Source organism: Rhopalosiphum padi, chromosome 2 (assembly GCF_020882245.1).
Source record: "Rhopalosiphum padi isolate XX-2018 chromosome 2, ASM2088224v1, whole genome shotgun sequence".
NCBI classification, from domain to species: Eukaryota; Metazoa; Arthropoda; class Insecta; order Hemiptera; family Aphididae; genus Rhopalosiphum; species Rhopalosiphum padi.
Window position 1 is genome coordinate 29,996,979 of NC_083598.1, and position 19,820 is coordinate 30,016,798.

At 26.3% G+C, this 19,820-nt stretch overlaps 1 protein-coding gene across 1 annotated transcript; it reads right to left on the minus strand.

The window, feature by feature from the left end:
* Nucleotides 1–8,647: 8,647 nt before the first annotated feature.
* On the minus strand, nucleotides 8,648–18,837 carry LOC132919460 (integrator complex subunit 1). The gene is made up of 29 exons (XM_060981095.1): nucleotides 18,266–18,837; nucleotides 17,829–17,998; nucleotides 17,241–17,507; nucleotides 16,844–17,173; nucleotides 16,591–16,787; nucleotides 16,298–16,460; nucleotides 15,987–16,235; nucleotides 15,808–15,927; nucleotides 15,450–15,696; nucleotides 14,801–15,386; nucleotides 14,531–14,726; nucleotides 14,226–14,360; nucleotides 13,871–14,146; nucleotides 13,586–13,801; nucleotides 13,328–13,497; nucleotides 13,029–13,255; nucleotides 12,833–12,942; nucleotides 12,515–12,773; nucleotides 12,178–12,332; nucleotides 11,965–12,116; nucleotides 11,659–11,788; nucleotides 11,042–11,223; nucleotides 10,859–10,977; nucleotides 10,638–10,794; nucleotides 10,387–10,576; nucleotides 10,167–10,303; nucleotides 9,953–10,095; nucleotides 9,606–9,887; nucleotides 8,648–9,387 (listed from the first exon to the last, which is right to left on the minus strand). The coding sequence occupies exons 1-29, from the start codon at nucleotides 18,414–18,416 to the stop codon at nucleotides 9,272–9,274; spliced, it is 5,832 nt and encodes a 1,943-aa protein (XP_060837078.1). The 5' UTR covers nucleotides 18,417–18,837; the 3' UTR covers nucleotides 8,648–9,271.
* Between the last annotated feature and the right edge of the window lie 983 nt (nucleotides 18,838–19,820).

Below are 19,820 nucleotides of genomic sequence, written 5' to 3' on the forward strand. Positions count from 1 at the left end.
GATGTGTTAGTAGAAAATAATTGTAATTAAATACCGTAATCAAATGTTTAAATTTTTTGGTGGTGGTATAAGATGAAAACTGAATAATTCAGTTAATTTTCAATATTTTTAAAAAAATACTAAAAAGCAAACACGACACTAAACATAAATGTATAAATTAAGTTTTGATTTTACAGTAAAATATACTTAATTATTTACTTATTATATACTAATTTAATACTATCGGTATTGCCAGTATTGGTAAAATATTTGCCATTTGGTCAAAGTACCTACGACCTACGTACCTATAACCTATTAGTTAATAGTTATATGTGTCATGTTGCATACTTAATGAATACGAATTTCAATTGGATTAGAACTTATAGTGGTTGAATATTTCGTAATCCGTATCAGGAAATGACCTGTCTATAATATTATGCAACCACGTTAATATAAACGCCATACGTTTGGACGAATAATTAAAAATTGCAATGTGTTTGGACAATAATTTAGCATAATGCGTTTGAGCAAGTGATTTTAAAACATTGTAATGACGTGTTTGGGTGACCTTTTTTTCTTTTGACGGCAGTTTTAATAACACACCGATCAGCTGAATTAAGATGAGTAATTGATTCATGGTTATGTATATTATTATTTGAAAAAGATAGTATTTTATATTTTTATCGATGGTAGAATTCAATAAAACACTTAGGACATTTACTGTTAGTACATCGAGAACGAGAAGACTTTAAAGTGGTTAGATTCACGAAAAATATTATTTTAAATTAAAATGCATCGCTTGTTTGATTTTGTATTTAAAATATATTCAATTTTATGATCCATATTTGATATAAACTCGATAATACGATAATATAAGTTCAGTTTATCTCGCCCAAACACATTATTATTAATCGAGGTTAATTATAAATCAATTGTCATAATATAATCATTTCGCACAAAAACTATAAATGTATAATATAGGTACTAATTAGATAGTGTATTTAGCGTATTGCTAGTGTATCATTTGAACGTGTACGAAGATGCAGTCTATTAGTTTATTTTATTTTATTAAAATACGTTTAGAAACCTGGGATTTAGAATGTTCGTAGATCAGGGCCGTATACAGCTTAGACTATTTAGGCTAAAGCCTAGGGCGGCAAATTTTAATGATCGAAACGAAATAGCTTCTTTTTTTTCTTAGGTGATAAATTTATTTCAGCCTATGGACGGCAAAAACCTTAATCCGGCCCTGTATATTTATAAACAACATATTTGTCAGCTTAAGATTAAAAATTTAAAAAATCAATATTTATTTGCCAGTATATACACACGTAGTAATAAACTCCCAACTTCTATAAGTGTGGACATATTGCCATAAGTTGTATAAACGCCTAGCTATGATAAGATTTTTATCGATGATATGCTATGTTATACCTATAATTTATTATTAACCGTCGACAGTATGCCGAATGTCTCTTGTTAATCGCAAGAATTGTCGTACATTTTATAAACAAATTGTGAAAAACCAGTTTACACATTTTATACTTACAAAACAACGTTTCAAAACACCAAAAAGAGATGCTTTTGCATCAAAATCCCAGCCCTAAATATTATTACTAAAAGTTAAGATAAATAGCAACGTCGCTAGAAAAATCGTTCTCAATCGTTTGATTTTAAGGTACAAAATATTGATTCTTTGATCTGCCGACATCGTTCTCAATCGTGTTGCTAAAAAGGTAAAACGTTCTCAGTCGTACAACACCGACTTACACATCATTTATGGCCGATTGTAAACTCTCCCGATGGTAAAATCTCCCGGGTCTACTCTTGTACTACCTGTCGAAAACATGTAAACTTTCCCAGGTCTTTATTAATTTAATAAAAATCATAAAATAAATTTAAGTTTCATTTAAAAATATTCAATCTTATATTAATAATAATAATAATAATAATATAAATTATAGCTTTTATAGCTGATATGAGCTATAATATTATAGTCAAAATACAATAAAAAATGAAATTCATAAAATAAATCTAAGATACAAAATAAATAATATATAATAAAATAAAAATGTTTAAATTTAATTTTTTTTTTTTTGATAATAATAACACACTGATTTTAAAAAACTTATGGTATCTATTTCTATTTTAATATTTTTTATGATATAGTTTTTTATTATTGACTATTGTTTGTATTACCGGTTTTACTTGTTTTGTTTAATTTATTGCAACTTTGAATTTTAATGTATATACAATATACCTATTTCAGTTTAAAAATGTTGACCTGGGAGAGTTTACACATTTACTTCAGGACAGTTCAGGTAAACATTATGTTGATCCGGGAGAGTTTACTATTATGTTTAAAAATCGGGAGTTTTTACCACCGCACTCATTTATGTAGGAATTAACGTATGTGTTATTTACCTGCTACTATATCGTGTAAGAACTTACGATTCCCCACTTATGTAAAAAAAAATGTTAAAATATTAAAAAAATATATCTTATACAATATAGCAAATATAGTTATACGTAATATATAGGTAATATAAACAAATAAATATCGAATTATGCATTTAATAAGAAGCTAGGTGTTAATTGGTTTAAATCTATAATTTTAATTTTGTCTTAGTACGGCGTTACTCATTTCCAGCTTACTAATGTTAAATTTAAATGCGTGTCTTAGCGTCTAAAGAAATAGTGAAGCTGCTGTAAGTGCTAAATAATTATTAATCACATTGTATTATAAGTTCAGGGAGTTAAAATGAGTTAAAACTTGTTTGGTAACTAAACTTATCGGATTTTGTATTGAAATATTTTGCGTTTAAAATCGGATGCAATTGTTTGTGAGTCTTGTGTCTGTAATCGGATAGAATTGTTTGTTGGCTCCGTGTATGGTACAAGAATGGAACAAAACGTTTACTAATTATAGATTTTGAATTCAAAATCGGGTAGGAAATATGGTGGCTTATGAGTTTTGCGTTCAAAACCGGGTAAAATTGTCGATGAGTTTCTCATCAGATTATCAGAAACTGGGTAAAATTTGCGAGTAGTGTGGGTAAAGCGCTGCACGCTGTCGCTGTGTTAATAGGTTTCAGGTATTGAATAAGGTAACATTTTTTGCGGTTTACCCGTTTTTACTCCCTGAATTAATAATATGACAGAATTAGAATATAGAAATTATGAATTATACATTTTGATATAATAATAGCAGCCATTTTAAATCATCAATTACTAAAAATGTTCGATATGTACAACTGAAATAAATAAATATAACTTACAAAATGATGTATACATGTTTTACGGATCGCATATACTGATATACTGGTCAACTGATCCACCTGATCTAATATATATAGCTATAAATTATATTTAAAAAAAAATTCGGACTAAATACGGTAATATTTGGGTACACGGTACACGGCGTATACTAATACCAGTATAATAATAAAATACGAGTGCTCAATTCCACATTTTGTGTAGTAATATTTATTGTTAAATTAACGGCTTTGGCTGCTTTAATATTTCCACAATCTGGTACATGATTATGTGATATTTCTTTAAGTATTATTTGATCATTGTTAGAATGAATACGGCCTTTACACTTCTTTTTTTATACTGTAGGTGACATTTCCATATAGAATTTTGTTCAGTTCCAAATTTTTCAAAAATATACATATAACCATTATAAATTAATTTATCTTTGCCTTTTTCACTCTTTATAAATTCCATTTTTATACAATAAAAAACTGTTGACACACACAATATCGCATCAGCATCTAACAAACACAAGTATGTAATGAAAAATTGGTTTAACCAACGGAATAAATGACGATAAGTCGATAACGGCCTAAGGAATAAGCTTATCGAAGTTATTGTCTCGCCAGTTCAATGATATCGTGTGTGATGTGTATACATTTAATGGTACCTTTCATAATTCATACTATACCTATATATTATTATACCTGTTGACCGCATTGTAAATTGGATTAACTGTCCGTTATTTAAAAATAAATCAATAAGAATACTTGAATATTCTAAAATAATAAACATAACACTTGGAAATATACCTAGGGTAATAAAATAATTAAAAAACTAAAAAAGTTCGTTCGGCGATCAATTATCTTGGCGACCGCCGACCAATTGTATTCGCGTTCAATTCACCGGCGGTCAATATTGTTCATGACCAATTCACCACGATCTCTATAATTATTATTATACGTAAAAAGCTTGACATATCGTAGGTACATCATGCCACCCAATGACGACACTATTTCTTGATTAGGTTAAGTTTAAAATTGACCTATATATAATATATAACATATATTATGTTAATTGAGATTTAAATCTCTACACCACTTCCTCTTCAAACGATGAGGAGGATTACTAGGAAGTAGGAATGGTGTATATAGTAATAGTGTATATTAGTAGTAAAAATATTTGAATCTACTAGGTATTTAAAAAGCAATTTCTGGTAAGTACCTACTTTGATTTAAATGTTTTAACGTCTGAATTTATAGTACTGATGGAAAAATCATATAGTCACATTCTTAGGTGGGTAGGTAGAAATATTTAACAAAGTTAGTTATAATCAGGGTTCGGAACTTATAATACTTAAAAACACCGAAATAAGCGCTAAAATATGCCTAAATATTTTATGCAAAATATTATTTATAATAATAAATCTAAAAATATGCATTTAAAATATTTTTTATTCAAACATTAGTATTAGGTAGTATTTTAAAATTATTTAGTAGTGAAAATAAAATAAACACATTACAAATCTACAAATAATTTAAAAGAAAAATATTGCTTAACATTTACATTTTGGATAAATCTGTATTATTTCTTGATATCACCTAAATTTTTAAACTTTATTCGTGAACTAAATAAATATAAGAAAAATTAAAAATTGTATTTTTCATTTAAATTAATAAATGCATTATTTTATATTTTTGTCTTACCTTGATGGCGCTTGATTATTACATTAAATAGATAAATGTTTAAATATTTTTGTAAGTTAAAAATAACGAAAACATACGAATATAAGGTTGCATTTTTAACAGCCACATTCGAAGTAACTGATATTCGGAGTAATTTATTCGGAACAGTACTATATTCGATGAAATTACTTTTCGTGGCTACGGTGTTATCCTTGCATAGGCAGCTATATTCTATAATGATAATAATGATAATAATAATAGTCAATAATAATAAATAATTTGTAATTTGATAACATAATAATTTATGACGACGATGATGAAATTAATAGATTACATTGATTGAATGTTTCAATTTGTTTAGTTAGCTTTACGACCCGGTGCTTACTATAATATTTGTAAGTGTTAATAGTTCGCAATCAAAACAGAAACATAATTTATTATTCATATTTCTATCACGTTTCACCGCCGTGTAAACAATAGTTTAATAATATATTGTTATTATACAAACGGTGAACAAACTTCCACAGACATCGCCATGACTGTAACACACGAGTCCATTGACGATCCACAGTTGGTGGCGGCTGCCAATGTGTTTGTAGATGACATAATTGAGACCGCCAAAGTAGAAGCAGCGCAACGAACTATGGTAGGAACCTAATACTTACATATTACGTAACTACGTGCAGTAATAATGCCCATGTATGTTTAATCAGTCCCCGACTACCTAGAACATTATTAATATTGGTGATATATTAAATGATCGATACTTCATTCACAGAATTTTCTCATTAAACTTGAGGTGTTGTGGGAGCAATTCATTTCGAGTATTACTAGTTTGAATATTTTCAAGCTTTGTTGTTCTATGCAAGTGTCTTTTGGCTACATTTAATACCTAATAGAAATCAGTAGAATATTTAAAATACATAATATACTTTTAACTGTATATTGTTTCCTGAGCTATCACATAATATGTGCTATAAACATTATACATTCAATATAAAATGAAAACAGCTATAGGTACATACAATATATAACAAGAATATTTGATTTTAATAAGTGCTACCTATGATTAGCTTAAATAAAGATACTATTGATTAGTGTAACTTAAATTTTAATTTATAAAATAAGCGTAACAATACTAAAGGAAGCGGGTACCTTCTCCTCTTAAACTACAAAATAAGATTACCAAAAGCCAAAAGTGATTGGATGTATAAATTTGTTTTAAGTTGATAGTGATGGCTTACGAGTTTCGAACATAGATTTTTGTGAAAAGGGACAAAAGCTTATACCTAGGTCTACATTTGAAATTTGTGATTCATAATTTATTAACATCTAAAATACAAATATTTTGTTAAAATTTCTTATTATTTACTAAACTAAATCCAATTCTATTTTATTTTCAGACCAAATGCAATGGAGGATCTCATTTATGTAAGATCAAAATATTTATTTCTTAATATAATTCAGTAATATTCACTAATTTTATTTATTATTTTATAGTTGAATCAAATATAAAAAAAATTAATGAATGGCAGAATCGAGCTAAAGGTGTTCTTAGACGTTTTATGACAACCATATGTGTAAGATTTCAAGATCTTACCTCTAAATAATGCAAAGAATAATGAATTGGAAAAAAAAACAGCTTAAAATAATTTCTTTATATTAGTTTGACTCGATAAGTCTCTATAAAGTTACCTATGGTATTAAACACAATATACAAATTACTATTATCTACAAAAATATGGTAATGAACTAATGAATAATAATCATAATTTAAGCGCCATTCAAACTATTTTAGCAATAAAAGATTAATAAGTATCTATGTTTCTTTACCATTAATACTGTAAACCTAGTATTTAAGTATATATTATTGGTGCAACATGTATTTATTATTATTTATTTTAATATTTAAGACTTAAGTTATATTTGTTTAAGGAAAAGTCATAATGCGCACTTAAATAACTATTGTTTTGAAAAATGTATTTAATACCTATTCATCTTAAAGGAAAATTTATTTCCAAATATCCAAATTAAAAGTTAAATTGTTTTGTTTATAATGGATGATTTATTAATACATATTTATGAAATATTATTATGTTTCAGTTAAGTATGAATCCCTACTGATAAAAGTTAATCTATTCATATAATTTAACAGTTGTTTATTGGATTATTTATATAATGACAGAATTTCACACTTACATTAATTGACTTCAGTCCGAAGTAGGTTATTTTAAACTTGTTATTTAACTTCAAGTGCGATAAAATCCAAATTTGAATCAAAATTACCTTAAACAATCTTAAACAATTCATTAAATAATGAGGAATCAATTATCAATTTAACTAATATATTCATACTTTTTCCATAACATTGTGTTAGTCATATTTATAATTTTGTGGGGCCATGTATTGTTGTGATTAAGATTGCATTATTAAACTGGTTGCTTAATAATTTACTCTGATGTTAAAAATAATAATTGTATAAACCTTGAGTTTTACTTAAAAATGAATTAACTCTTAATCTATGAAATTTGAACATATTATTATTTTAATTAACACTGTAAGTGAATATATTGAGCCTAAAAGACAAAACATTCTATTTAATATTATATTTATTAAGTACTAAAACACACATACTGTACTATTCTTTATGAATTATGTAATATAAAGTTACCTTATTCCAAAATCCTTAACTAAGGTCAATTATGTTGATTTTTATTATTTTACTTTGACAATCAAAATTAATGTATTAATATCATATTACTTAAAATATATCATTTCTATGTCAACACGTACAGTATTTTTAATTTCAATTTTTTTTTAGTTACAATTTTTATATAACCTATTGTTAATTTAATTGTTTGTTACTGCTTAAACCTAAAATATTACAAAATTTAAATGTTAATAAATAAAAATTGTGTCATGGTATCATTAATCGTATGAAGTTATTCTTAAGGATAAAAGCATATTATGTAGTGTAATAATATAATATACATTTCCAATTGTAGAGCATTTATTAGTAATATTAATTACTAGAATATAATTATATTTATTATTATTTAGATTTTTCACTTAGAATTATTATTTTCATCCCATGTCAAAAGTGCTATCTTATTAAAATGTTGTTTGTTCCTTAATATTAATTTTATAGTCTCATTAGTTGAATACCATATCAACCATTTATAATATTAACTATATTGTACTAAAAATACGGTTTAGTCTTACCGTTTATACATTTTTGTAGTTTAGTAAGTAGACATAATAATAAATATTGATTAAAAATACTTCATGTCATATTTTTTACATCCATAACTCCTATTGTATAATCAAATTAGAAATGTTTAATGTATTTAATACAAAATTGTCAACCCACGTGTAATTGCATGTTTTTTTTAAATTTAATTTTAAAATTTTAAACATTTTTATCTTGACAGTTATTGTTTAGACTTAATGTTATGAATAGCGTGGACATAATATTAAAAATTCAAACCTAGCATAATTACAGCTAATACTCAATATTAAAACTCATAATGCAATAATGATAAAAAAAAATGTAATTAAACTTTCCTAAAAAGATCTAAAATGCATTATTGAATTTTAACACCAGACAACAATATATTCAGCTTTAACAAATTGATTGTCTAAGTCAAGATAAAATGTAACATGTTTTTTAAATAATTGTTACACAAAAAAGATAATGAATCAAAAATTATTTATCAATTATTAAAAAATACATACTATTTTACACTTTTATTTAAGAGTACAAACATACCAATATCAAAACACCTGTTATTTATGATTACAATAAATAGAGGTTATCTGTCACACATACCCCATACACATACATCTGCCATCAAAGAAATATAATTAAAAATGTAACATAACATAATATTGTGTATAATCTTACTATTATAAGTATATAAAATAACAGGAAAAAACTACCTTTTCACAGTAGGTAACTTAATTTTTGTAATACAACAACTGATTGTATAATTAAAAATTAATTAATTATGATTATACATTATTAAGCTTCAATATAAATAAATATTAAAAGTAATAAAATAATACAAATATTAATTTTTAACTATTTTTTTTCTTTCCTTAATTGTTTTAAACTATTTATGATTGAGATTTAATACTTAAATCCTTTCCTAGAAAAAAATCCTACCAATTTTTTACTCTAATCTTATTGAATGTCATTTAAAATTATTTTTATTCTCTTTTTAAAAAAATTACACAAAATCAGTACTTTTTATATTGGTAGCTAAACGTTTTTGTATTATCACACATAAAAAAATATACACCAAGAAAACTCGGTTAAAACTTAAGCACATAATACAATTACATACATAAATTCAACACCCAGACTGAAGATTCATTGTAGAAATTGTTTTTGTAATCATTGGAGTTGTGTTCAAACTTTTGTATATACCGACTTTGAATGTTTCCAGTAGCAAAGACAATGCCATTTCTGAAAATAATTAGACATTGAGTATTAAGTATTTTTTATAATAAAAAATATAAAAATTTCAATAATAATCAATCTAAAATTAAAAGTAAAAATTGTATAGATAAGACAATTCATAAAAGAAAAGAAATTTTTAAATAATTAAAATAAAACAGGCAAACATCAGCCAAAAATTGGTACAAATAGAAACGTGGAATGAATAACATATATAAATAATTTACCTCTAGACATTGACAAAGAATCAATATGGTTTCTTATTGTGCTAGAAACTTCATCATCATCAGACAATAGTGCACTCAGTATCGCTGGTACCAACACAGAATTTGTAGACAAGTTACTATTGTTAAACTGTAAATAATGCAATAATAATCCAAGAGATGGTAAACGTAAATGTGAACTAGGATTCCTGATCAATGAAGTGACTTTATTTAAAAATGGCTCCAATGCTCTATTACTACGGTATGCAGAACGTTCCATGTCAGATAATAAATTATTTGCAGAATCTTTAACATACGAATAATTAAAGATTAATGTTAATGTACTATATAAAATTTGCGATTTAAATTACCAGAGTCTTTAAAACAACTAAAGAAATGGTCATATGGCAAATCGTTTGATGTTTCATTTGGTGGCTGCAATACAATAACTTGGTCATTTTGACTAATTAGTAAATTCAGGTTTCCAATAGTTTTGTATCTTTCAATGATATTGCTGGGAAGAAAATAATTCAATTATTTAAATTACATGTATAAAATACTAAATTTTAATGAAATAATATTTACCCGAACCACATAATATTTGATTTAATAAAAATCATAGCGTCTTGTGAATTTGCAGCGATATAGCTGTGTACTCGGTTACCAAATTTTGTTAAAAGTGTATTAAATTCTTTTCTAGCAGCACTTACGTTTAAATTATTCTTAAAAATAAAAATGTTCAATATATGTAAATATAGAATGGTAAAATTGTATACTTTATAAAAAAAATAACTAAAATAGTTACACTGATTATGGTCAGGAAAATTCCCAAAAGTTTGTGAAGAGCGTCTGTGTAAAATGAAAAATATACTGTGGGCTCTAAACTTTCTAATAAATCAAGAATATTATTGAGCAATAAAAGATGGCCAGATTTCATTGCTCTAAACTCAAGATAACAACATCGACGCAATGGGGCTGATAATAGCTCAAATACCCTAAAATAAAAATGAATAAATAAAAACATAAGCACATATAAAATCAATTATAATTTATTACCTTAGGAACAGAAGAGGATGAGTTGTACATAATCGCTTAGCTAGTATTTCATAGTCATATATTTTTTTATTCAATTCTTTGTCCCTTTTAATTTTAGTGGATACGATTGATGACACAACAGTGTGTGAAATTGAATCCAAAGCACATCCTTCACTTTCTATTAGAATTAAAAACAATTTTAAACATTAATGAATCAATCATATGCAAAGACTGATGTATACCTTTTATAATTACTGGATCCAAAAAGCTATCCATATCATAATATTGTAATTTACTAATGATGTTTGGGTCATTAGTGTACACAAGACTTAAAATCTGTTTAAACACTGCAATGTTTGAACTGAAAAAACCATAATAAAATTGATGAATTCTAGATGAATATACCCAATAGTCTTCTAAATTACCTATTAATATATTTTAAATAAATATTGTGGAAGATTTGGACACAGTTATTTTTGGCCAAACAGTTTTTTAATATCACTGATAATTTGGTTAGCATGAATGCAGATAACTCTGTCCAAGTTATACTTGGATCTTCATTTTTTACTTTACATTCTTCAATCATATACAATAACAATGCTGTGAGCTTAAAAAAGAAAATAATAATTACATTATTATACTGTAAATTATGATAAACAAACAATTGCATGAAAGGCATTAACTATTTTGTTAGTACATAATAAGAATAAAGTAAAAATACATTTTTTTTTAAACTTAATTATTTTATTAAATTAAATTAAAATAAAATGTATTATCCTTGCATTACCAAATGTGAAAAATTAAAACTAAATAAATACATATTTTAATATTTATTATTAGCTTCATTCAAAAATATCAAAAATAATTTATTTTTAATTTGAAATATAATATATCTATGCAATTATATGCATTTAGTATAATAATACATAAATGTATTCAATTGTTTTATTATAAGTAAAGAAAACCCATCTGCCAATAGAATTACTAAAGTTTTCCAATCAAATAATTTTAGTTTTAATAATCTAACAGAAAAATAGTTTACCTGATCATGGTTCAATAACATCAATCCTTCATTTGATCTACTTTTAGAAGCATTCATTTCTCTACCTTGCCATAATTTTGGATTTGTCGTAATAGCTGTTATTAAGTCAAGAACTGATGAAGGTTCAAATCTAAAAGAAAAAGAAAAATAATTAAAACATACAAATTTAACTTTAATAATTTCACAAATTATTTAATAGTAGCATTTAAAAGTTTTAATTAAAATATTTTTATTAATATAAATATAATGAAAAAATTATTATTTATCAATATTTTAATGTTAAAATATGAAATACCAGAAACTAACTTTTCAACATTATTTAACTGCAATAAAATATCTAAGACACATTCCAACGACGACCAATTCATATGGTGATTGAGCAAAGTTAATAAGTATGGTCTGCATTTTCTTACAGAATTCCATTTCTCACAAGTTGTCTTTGAAAACAACATATTAACCTAAGTAAACAACATGAAGTAGTAATTTAAATTTGGTGTTTAAATTTTAATGATATGTTACCTGTTGATCAATTGTTAAATCAGATATTTTTAATTCAATTTCTTTTGGTAGATCTACAAAAAGTGAACGTTTTTGTCCTTTAATTGAATTATCAACTTCCATCAACTCTGATTCATTTGTTTTCTTACGTTTTTGAGGTGGTTTTTTAGTTTTTTCTATTACATTTAAATTTAAATTAGACAATCAAACATCAAGGGATAAAGAAAAAGAAACTGCAGTTTAGCTTTAAGACAATTATTAGGATTTTTGTTTTTAAACAAAACATAAATTACATTTAAAAAACTTGCTTGTAAGCTAAATTGCAATAATTATTTCATGAAAAAATCAAATAACAAACCATATTTGTTTTTATAATTTGTTATAATCATACGCAAATTATTTTGTTTTTTCTTCACATTCAATTGAACAAGTATCAATTTAACAATAGACATTAATATTTTGTTGTAGCCACATTTTGTCATTAACACTTTAAGTAAATGGCAAGTTATATTTTCATTAGCCACAACAGAACGCTGATACACTTTACTTCTTAACATATTTTTGAACAATGCAATCATACAATTTTGAGCTAATGATTTTGAATCTTGTGATAGTGACTAAAAACATTAAAAATTAAAATATATGTGAAGTAAAATTATGAAATTGGTTAACATACTTGTAACAAAAATAAAAATTCTTCACCCTCCATCTTAGAAGTAAAAAGATTTGAAATGATTAAATCAACATTTATATTTTTACTCTTTTCTAATACATTAATTGAGTTGTCTAAAATAATAAAATTATTAGTTATAATAATATATTCATATTTAAATAATAATATGATTAAAATACTTATTTACAAAATGAAATACCTTTTATTGATAACTTTTTTTTATTAGTCAATTGTACTTTTTCTTCTACTTCCATCATTGTTGATTCTTCATTTAATGTTAATACTGATGAGAATATTTGACCTCCTTGTGCTCCACGTCTTTGCTGTACTTGAACTAGTTGAACCATATAAGCTTTATCCATAACAGCAGCTTTAATGGCTTCTGGATCGTGACATACAGCTTTGTCCAATATTTCCAATAGTTTGCTAAATTTAATTTTAATTTCCATATTTCAAAAAAATACTTAGGGTTACCAAATTTAATATTATGATATTTACCTCATTGATGCAACTGGTATCCCAAATGATTGAATAAATAATATTAATTGAGGTGGTTCAAGGTCAGTCAATGCTTCTTCTACAAGCCTAGGAACTCTAGACCTAATCATACGCAGCTTAAGCCAATCAGGTATTAGTAATGCTTCTTCTGATGTATCAACTAAATAAGCCTGTAAAAAAAAAAAAACAGATTGCTTTGTTGAATAACTTGTAAACAATATTTAAACAGTTTATTTAAATAGAAAATTATAGATTTACTTTAGGCATTTGTTTTCTATCTATTGGAAACCAAGCTTCTAACAAATGATCAAATTTCAATGGATCGTGAATACACTGAGGGCCATAAGTTAACAATATAATCATAGCATGTACAACCAAAATGTGCAAAGTACATTCCTGACCACCTGGCCATGTTACGAGAATTTGATCTTGATTCTCTGACCAAGGATGATTTTGACGACAAGGTTCTCTAGCCTAACGTAAATAATCAATATTAATTAATAAATCAATAAATTAAAAGTTAAACTGAAAAAATTGACTAACCCTGTTTAGAAATGTGTAAAATATATTAACTAAAGAATTTAAGGCAATATTGAACACAGTAACTGTATCTGTTGACACAGGTAGAACTGCAGCCATAACTGTACTTCGTTCGACAATTAACTGTGCCATATCAAGTACCATGTCAGTAAGCTGCTCATTAGTTAAACTATCTGCCTTGTCCACATCAGATGTCCGTTCAGCCAGAAACGTCAAATAAGCTGTTATTAAATGAGGGTCATTTTCTACTTGACAAGCTTGTCTCAGAGCAATAACAATCTAAAAATATTGAAGTAAACAAATAATTAAAAAATCACTTTGTTGAGCTCAGAATTCAGCAATAAATTATGATTTTTACCTGGGACTTAAAAGCAGGAAAATTCGGAAGTTGTGGTAGACTGGTTAATAACCACGAAACATCAGTTTTTGATTCAATTACTTTATCAATGTCAATAACTTTATCGTCAGTTGCATTTAATAGTAATTTTAAACCCTTTGAAAATTAACATTAAATATTAGTTTTAACAGATTTATAAATACAATTAGTAAAGAAATAAGAACATGAAATTGAAAAGAAAAATATTTTTAATTTTAATCAAAATCTAAAAATTATTATTTATTTAACAATGTATACATAGCTTTTAAATCTGTATTTTTACTTACTAAAATAGCGTGTTGTCTACTAGTTGGAGAACTTAAGCGTCTCAAAAAATACTCCAAAACTTCACAACTTATTATTGGATCAGTTTCTGGATGCATTAAAAGCTTTTTCAGATGATTTAGTAATTGATTAAATTTACCTTGTTGTCGACAACTTGGACTCAATAAAAACTCACATAAACACTGAACAGGTAAATGACTAAAAATTCAATAATTTAATGATGAAATTACAATTATTAGCAATTATAAAATACATTTTGAATTTATATTTACTTTAATGATCCTTCAGATGAATTTACTAAATCAGCCAGCCAAGGCATTGATTGTGAAGTTCCCTGGCGTTGAATGATGTCCAAAAGAAAATCTGGGTCTCTTGATCGGCACAGCAAATGGCCAATACGTAAGTTAGTATTCATGACTCTTAATTGTTCTAAAATAGATGATGGTGGACGCCTAGGTGGACCTTTTGGGTCCATGCCCATAAGTTGACTTAACAGTAAGCTTGTTTGTTCAGTAATTGTAACTTTTGTAGAAGCTGCAGCCAAATATGATTCAAATTCAAGTATTTTTTGTTTTTCAAGTGATTGCAACTGAAGATCTTCCAGGAATGGAGGAAAAGAAAAATTATTTGTGATACACATCTCTATAAACATTCTTAACATTGGATATTTTCGGCAAGCTAGAGTTCCAAAAACTAATGGTATATGAGCACAATATATTAACATTATCAGCCATGTTTTCCAATACAAATTTGATATGGCTAATTGTGGAGGTGTATATCCCAATGGTAACTCTATTTTATCAGGATGATGATATTCACATAAATCCAATAACATTTCAAATAATTCGTATTTGTCAGCTAAAAATAGTATGGTTAATTAACATAAACAAATTTTAAGAAAATATATTTATAAAATATTACCTCTAATAATATTAGAATTTTGATACACTTGTAGTGAAGCAGCACGTTTTACTAATTGATCCATCAATTCCAAGGCGTCTGGCGAATTCAAAGGATGTTCTTTTGACAATCCCATCATAAGTATTGTTAAAACTGTACCTTGTAACAATGGTACTTCTGTAGCAATTCTAAATATTGTTGTTCTATCTTGCTCAGGAGGCCAACTTTCTAATTTGTAATACTGTTCAGGTGCTTCCATTAATAGTATCTAAAATCATGAAATAAAACTTAAAACATTATACTATATTAACAAAAACTATGCAATATAAATAAAAAAAGTAAGTAAAAAAATTGTATAGATAATAAATAAAATATATACTTTGTGTAATGCATGAACATAGTCAGTAGGGGCAGGCCGATAAGCACTTAAAGCAATACCTTGAAGCCATACAACACCATCCTGTTGAATTTTTGCTATAATGTTTTGCATTTTTTCAAACTAAAAAAACAAATAATTATTTCTTACATAAAATACACTTTATTATTTTTTTTTTTTACCTGTACAACATCTTTTCGTTCTGAACGCATATATGGGTACACAGTTAGAAAAATACACAACGTTAAGAGATCTATAATTCCAGCAAAAACTCTATCCTTAACTTCAGGAGATTGATTTATTGGCTCTTTGGCATTTAAAAGACCTTGAGAAAAGGTTAAAAAGTTGAAATCAGTTCGAACTTGGCGAGATATTTCTCTTAGAAGTCCACGTAATGGTCTCAAATAATCATCTCGTAATATTAATAATTCCTAATTATGAATTCAGATTATTAGTACAATTAAATAATTCTAAAGTATTTTAAGAATCAAACCTGAAAAATATCAGCTAAAAGTATTGCACTTGAATCTGGTTCAGCTTTAAAAATAACTTGAAAAATTGCCATATTATTTGTATTCCGTGAAGTAGACATTTCATTATAAACTACATTTTTTAATATAACTGGCAAATTATTTGGATTTGCTGTAATCAACTCTCTGAAAAAAAAATAAATATTAAGTGATATTATTGTGAAATTTTTGACTTAAATTCTAGTTGTTTGTAAAAATAAAAATTAAATAATTGAAAATTAATTAATAATAATAAAAATAAATAAATTTCACTTACTTGATACATGATACATAAAAGTTACCCATAGCTTTTGTTTTTAATCTCATTTTGACAATAGTTGAAATAACATCAAAATCTCTTTGAGTGCGTGATGTACAGTTAACACAAACTGCTAAAAGTAATTCTTGGGCTGGTCGTACAAGCTTAGCATTTTGTAACCAAACTTCCAATTTTCCAGCAACCATAACCCGAATCTAAAATTAAAATTTGTAGCATTCATAATAAAACAATATAAATTGTAATAGCTAACCTCCAAAATTCCAGCAGCAACAGATAATAATTTTAACAAATTCCTGGATATTCCTTCAGTTGATTGTCTTCTGATTAAATATTCTTTGGCAACATCTAAAATTATATTTTCAATAACTGTTTGATTTGCCCCATATCTTGACATAATTGAAACTTCATTAGAATCTGGTAACAATAACGCTGTTTCGGTTGTACTCATAGTATCCAAAAAATCCAAAGGAATAAAAGGCGAAGTACGTGTATTTAAACTAATTTTCAAGTTTTCAACAAAATAACGACATTCTTCATTATCTACCCACAGACGTTCTCCCATTGAATCTTCAACAAAAACCTTAAAATAAATAGGTAAATAATAATATTACTTATAAAAATAGTATATTCAGATTTTAAGAAATTACTTTAACAAATGCTTCTGGCCAAAGAACCAATTTATCGTGTGATGCCATTAGTAAATTAACAGAAGTAACTGCAGCTACTATGTTATATTGACGCTGTTTAGTTGAAGCAACTGAGTGACATGTAAGGATGGAGCACAAAGCATTTATAATTTCTTCATTATGAAATAATGTAGGAAATTGACGAGCAGCAATTAATAAACTCCAAAATAATTCTGGTTTTAATCGCTGGGTATGCATAATTTTAAAAGCTCCAAAAAGTAATCCAACCTAAAATTAAATTATATATAATTTAATACATTATTTAATAAAAAGGATTGTGTCAACCATGATTATTTAACAAATGCATAAAAATGAGGTTTTACAAATTTTATTTGTATTTATGTCAAATAAAATATATAAGATAAATACTAAAGATTTGTATATTACTTTGATAATAATAAATAATAATAAAAAAAAATTTGATAATTAAATATACTATATAAATTTAAATTTAAATAATTTATATGTAAATAAAAATAATCAAATATTTCACATAATATGTTATATACACATTATACATATTCTAAATTAACTTAATTATACACTTACAGCTTTAAGATTTTCTTGATTTTGGATTGAATAATTTAATGATTCAATTAAGTCAATGGAATCGACCTCAATACACATCTGTTCCCAAGCAAATGAACTATGACTAGAACCTGCATGTTTAGGTTTTTTACTAGGAATAGCAGCTATAGGAGGTCCAGTTCGTTTTCTATCTAAATTTAAAATTATAAAAACATATTACTACTAAATGCCATAGGTAATGAATAATTATGACGTGTTTTATTAGTAATATAATACTTAAATAAAATAATGAGTTTTGTTTTTTACAAATAAACACAAGAGTCACAGTAACATATGATATTTTACGAACTGTATAAAAACCAAAAATTTGATTTGAATAAATACTCGTTTTTACAATCATATTGTCATCTGGTGACGTGATTATTGTTGCGTCCAACTCAGACAATTAAAAAACTTACCAGACAAAGTTGATTCCATTAACTTTCTATGTAATAAAATATTACTACCACGTTTCTCTTGTGGATTTGGTTCGACTCGACTATTTTTCGAACCCAATGCCACCAAATCTCCAGGCAGGTATGCATTTTTCGATTTCCCTCCACGACTCATCTTAGACGAATAAGTACTACTTCAATTTATAATAATATACCTATGCAACATGCAGGCCGCAGCTAATGCTGAACGGCCGAATGAAGTACGTTGTATGATTCAATGATTGTAACTTGTAAAGTTATAAGAACACAGCTATACGTAGGACTCGTAGGAGCACCACAACACCAATTGGTAAGTACACCAGCCGGCAGGCGGCAAACAATAAATACTTGATTGTATCAATTTCATATAAAGCGTATAATTTGATAGTAGATACTATTATACATGAAGTGGTTATTAGTTTTGACGCCTTGTAGGCTGTACATGGCTAAAATATCACACTTCACAAATCACGGAGAGGTACGCAAATGTCAAGTCAAGTGATAATTTGTTCAATTTGTTGCTACATACTGAGTAGTATGAGTACATAACCACTGAATATTATCATACTTTCCGTGCAATAAACAAACAATTCAAGTATTCAATTATTTCACTGATAAGAGAACTGAGAAGGATGTAATACCACCACGGTTTAAGATCTATCTTAAACCGTGGATACCACAGATTTCTAAATAGATAATAGATATAGATATACTATAATATCTTATAATTATAAAGTGTAGTATTGTCGTATAGAAGTCTGTGATACACACGAATTAAGTTATACTTAAATACTTAATACTACCATTAATTTTAGAATATTAAATTATAGACTATTCTAAAATAATACTAGAATGGTCTATTCACTCTATTCTATAATCAATGCTTTAGGTCATAGTACAGACGTTGGAAAAGTTATTAATTTAGCAAACTAAAAATATCAAAAATGTTGAAGAAATTCATAAAATGTAGGATTTCTTTTTAGAAATAGAAATTCATAAACAATTATTTTTTCATCATCTAAGATTTAAAATTTATAATTGGTTTGGAGGTTCTATTTATGTTTTTAAATTTTTTTATTAAAAGCAATTTTTGTTAGAAAATCAAAATTGATTTCTTGATTTCTACGAGTTAGAATTTCAATTTTTATAACATTGCATATTAACCCGTAAAATAACTATTTATCCACAGATTACATTGATATTATGTTATAATTAAAAAATGAATAACCTATACAAAGGTAGGTATCTATTTATTATATAAATAGATATTTGAAATGTTCCTTAAATAGTTATATGATAAATTGATAAATGTCTATACGTCATAATAATATTTTAAAAATTTAAAAAAACCTGGTTCAATAACCTACACTTACATAGGACCATATATAGTACAATTTAATAGGCTACGCATAGGGCATCATCTTCTACCCAGCCACTCCTTTAAACTTGGCCTTAATGATTCTCCATTCTGTACTCTTCACCTGAATGAATGTATTTGTGACTTATCCCATATTCTACTTGACTGCCCTGCCCTACAACT

Excerpts from the sequence above, each read along its gene's own strand:
- LOC132919460 (XM_060981095.1), bottom strand. The coding sequence starts at position 18,416 with ATGAGTCGTGGAGGGAAATCGAAAAATGCATACCTGCCTGGAGATTTG. Across the intron at positions 16,788-16,843 it reads TTGCTGCTGGAATTTTGGAG|ATTCGGGTTATGGTTGCTGG; the intron begins GTTAGCTATTAC and ends TTTTAATTTTAG. Across the intron at positions 12,117-12,177 it reads ATTTAACAATTGATCAACAG|GTTAATATGTTGTTTTCAAA; the intron begins GTAACATATCAT and ends TTGTTTACTTAG.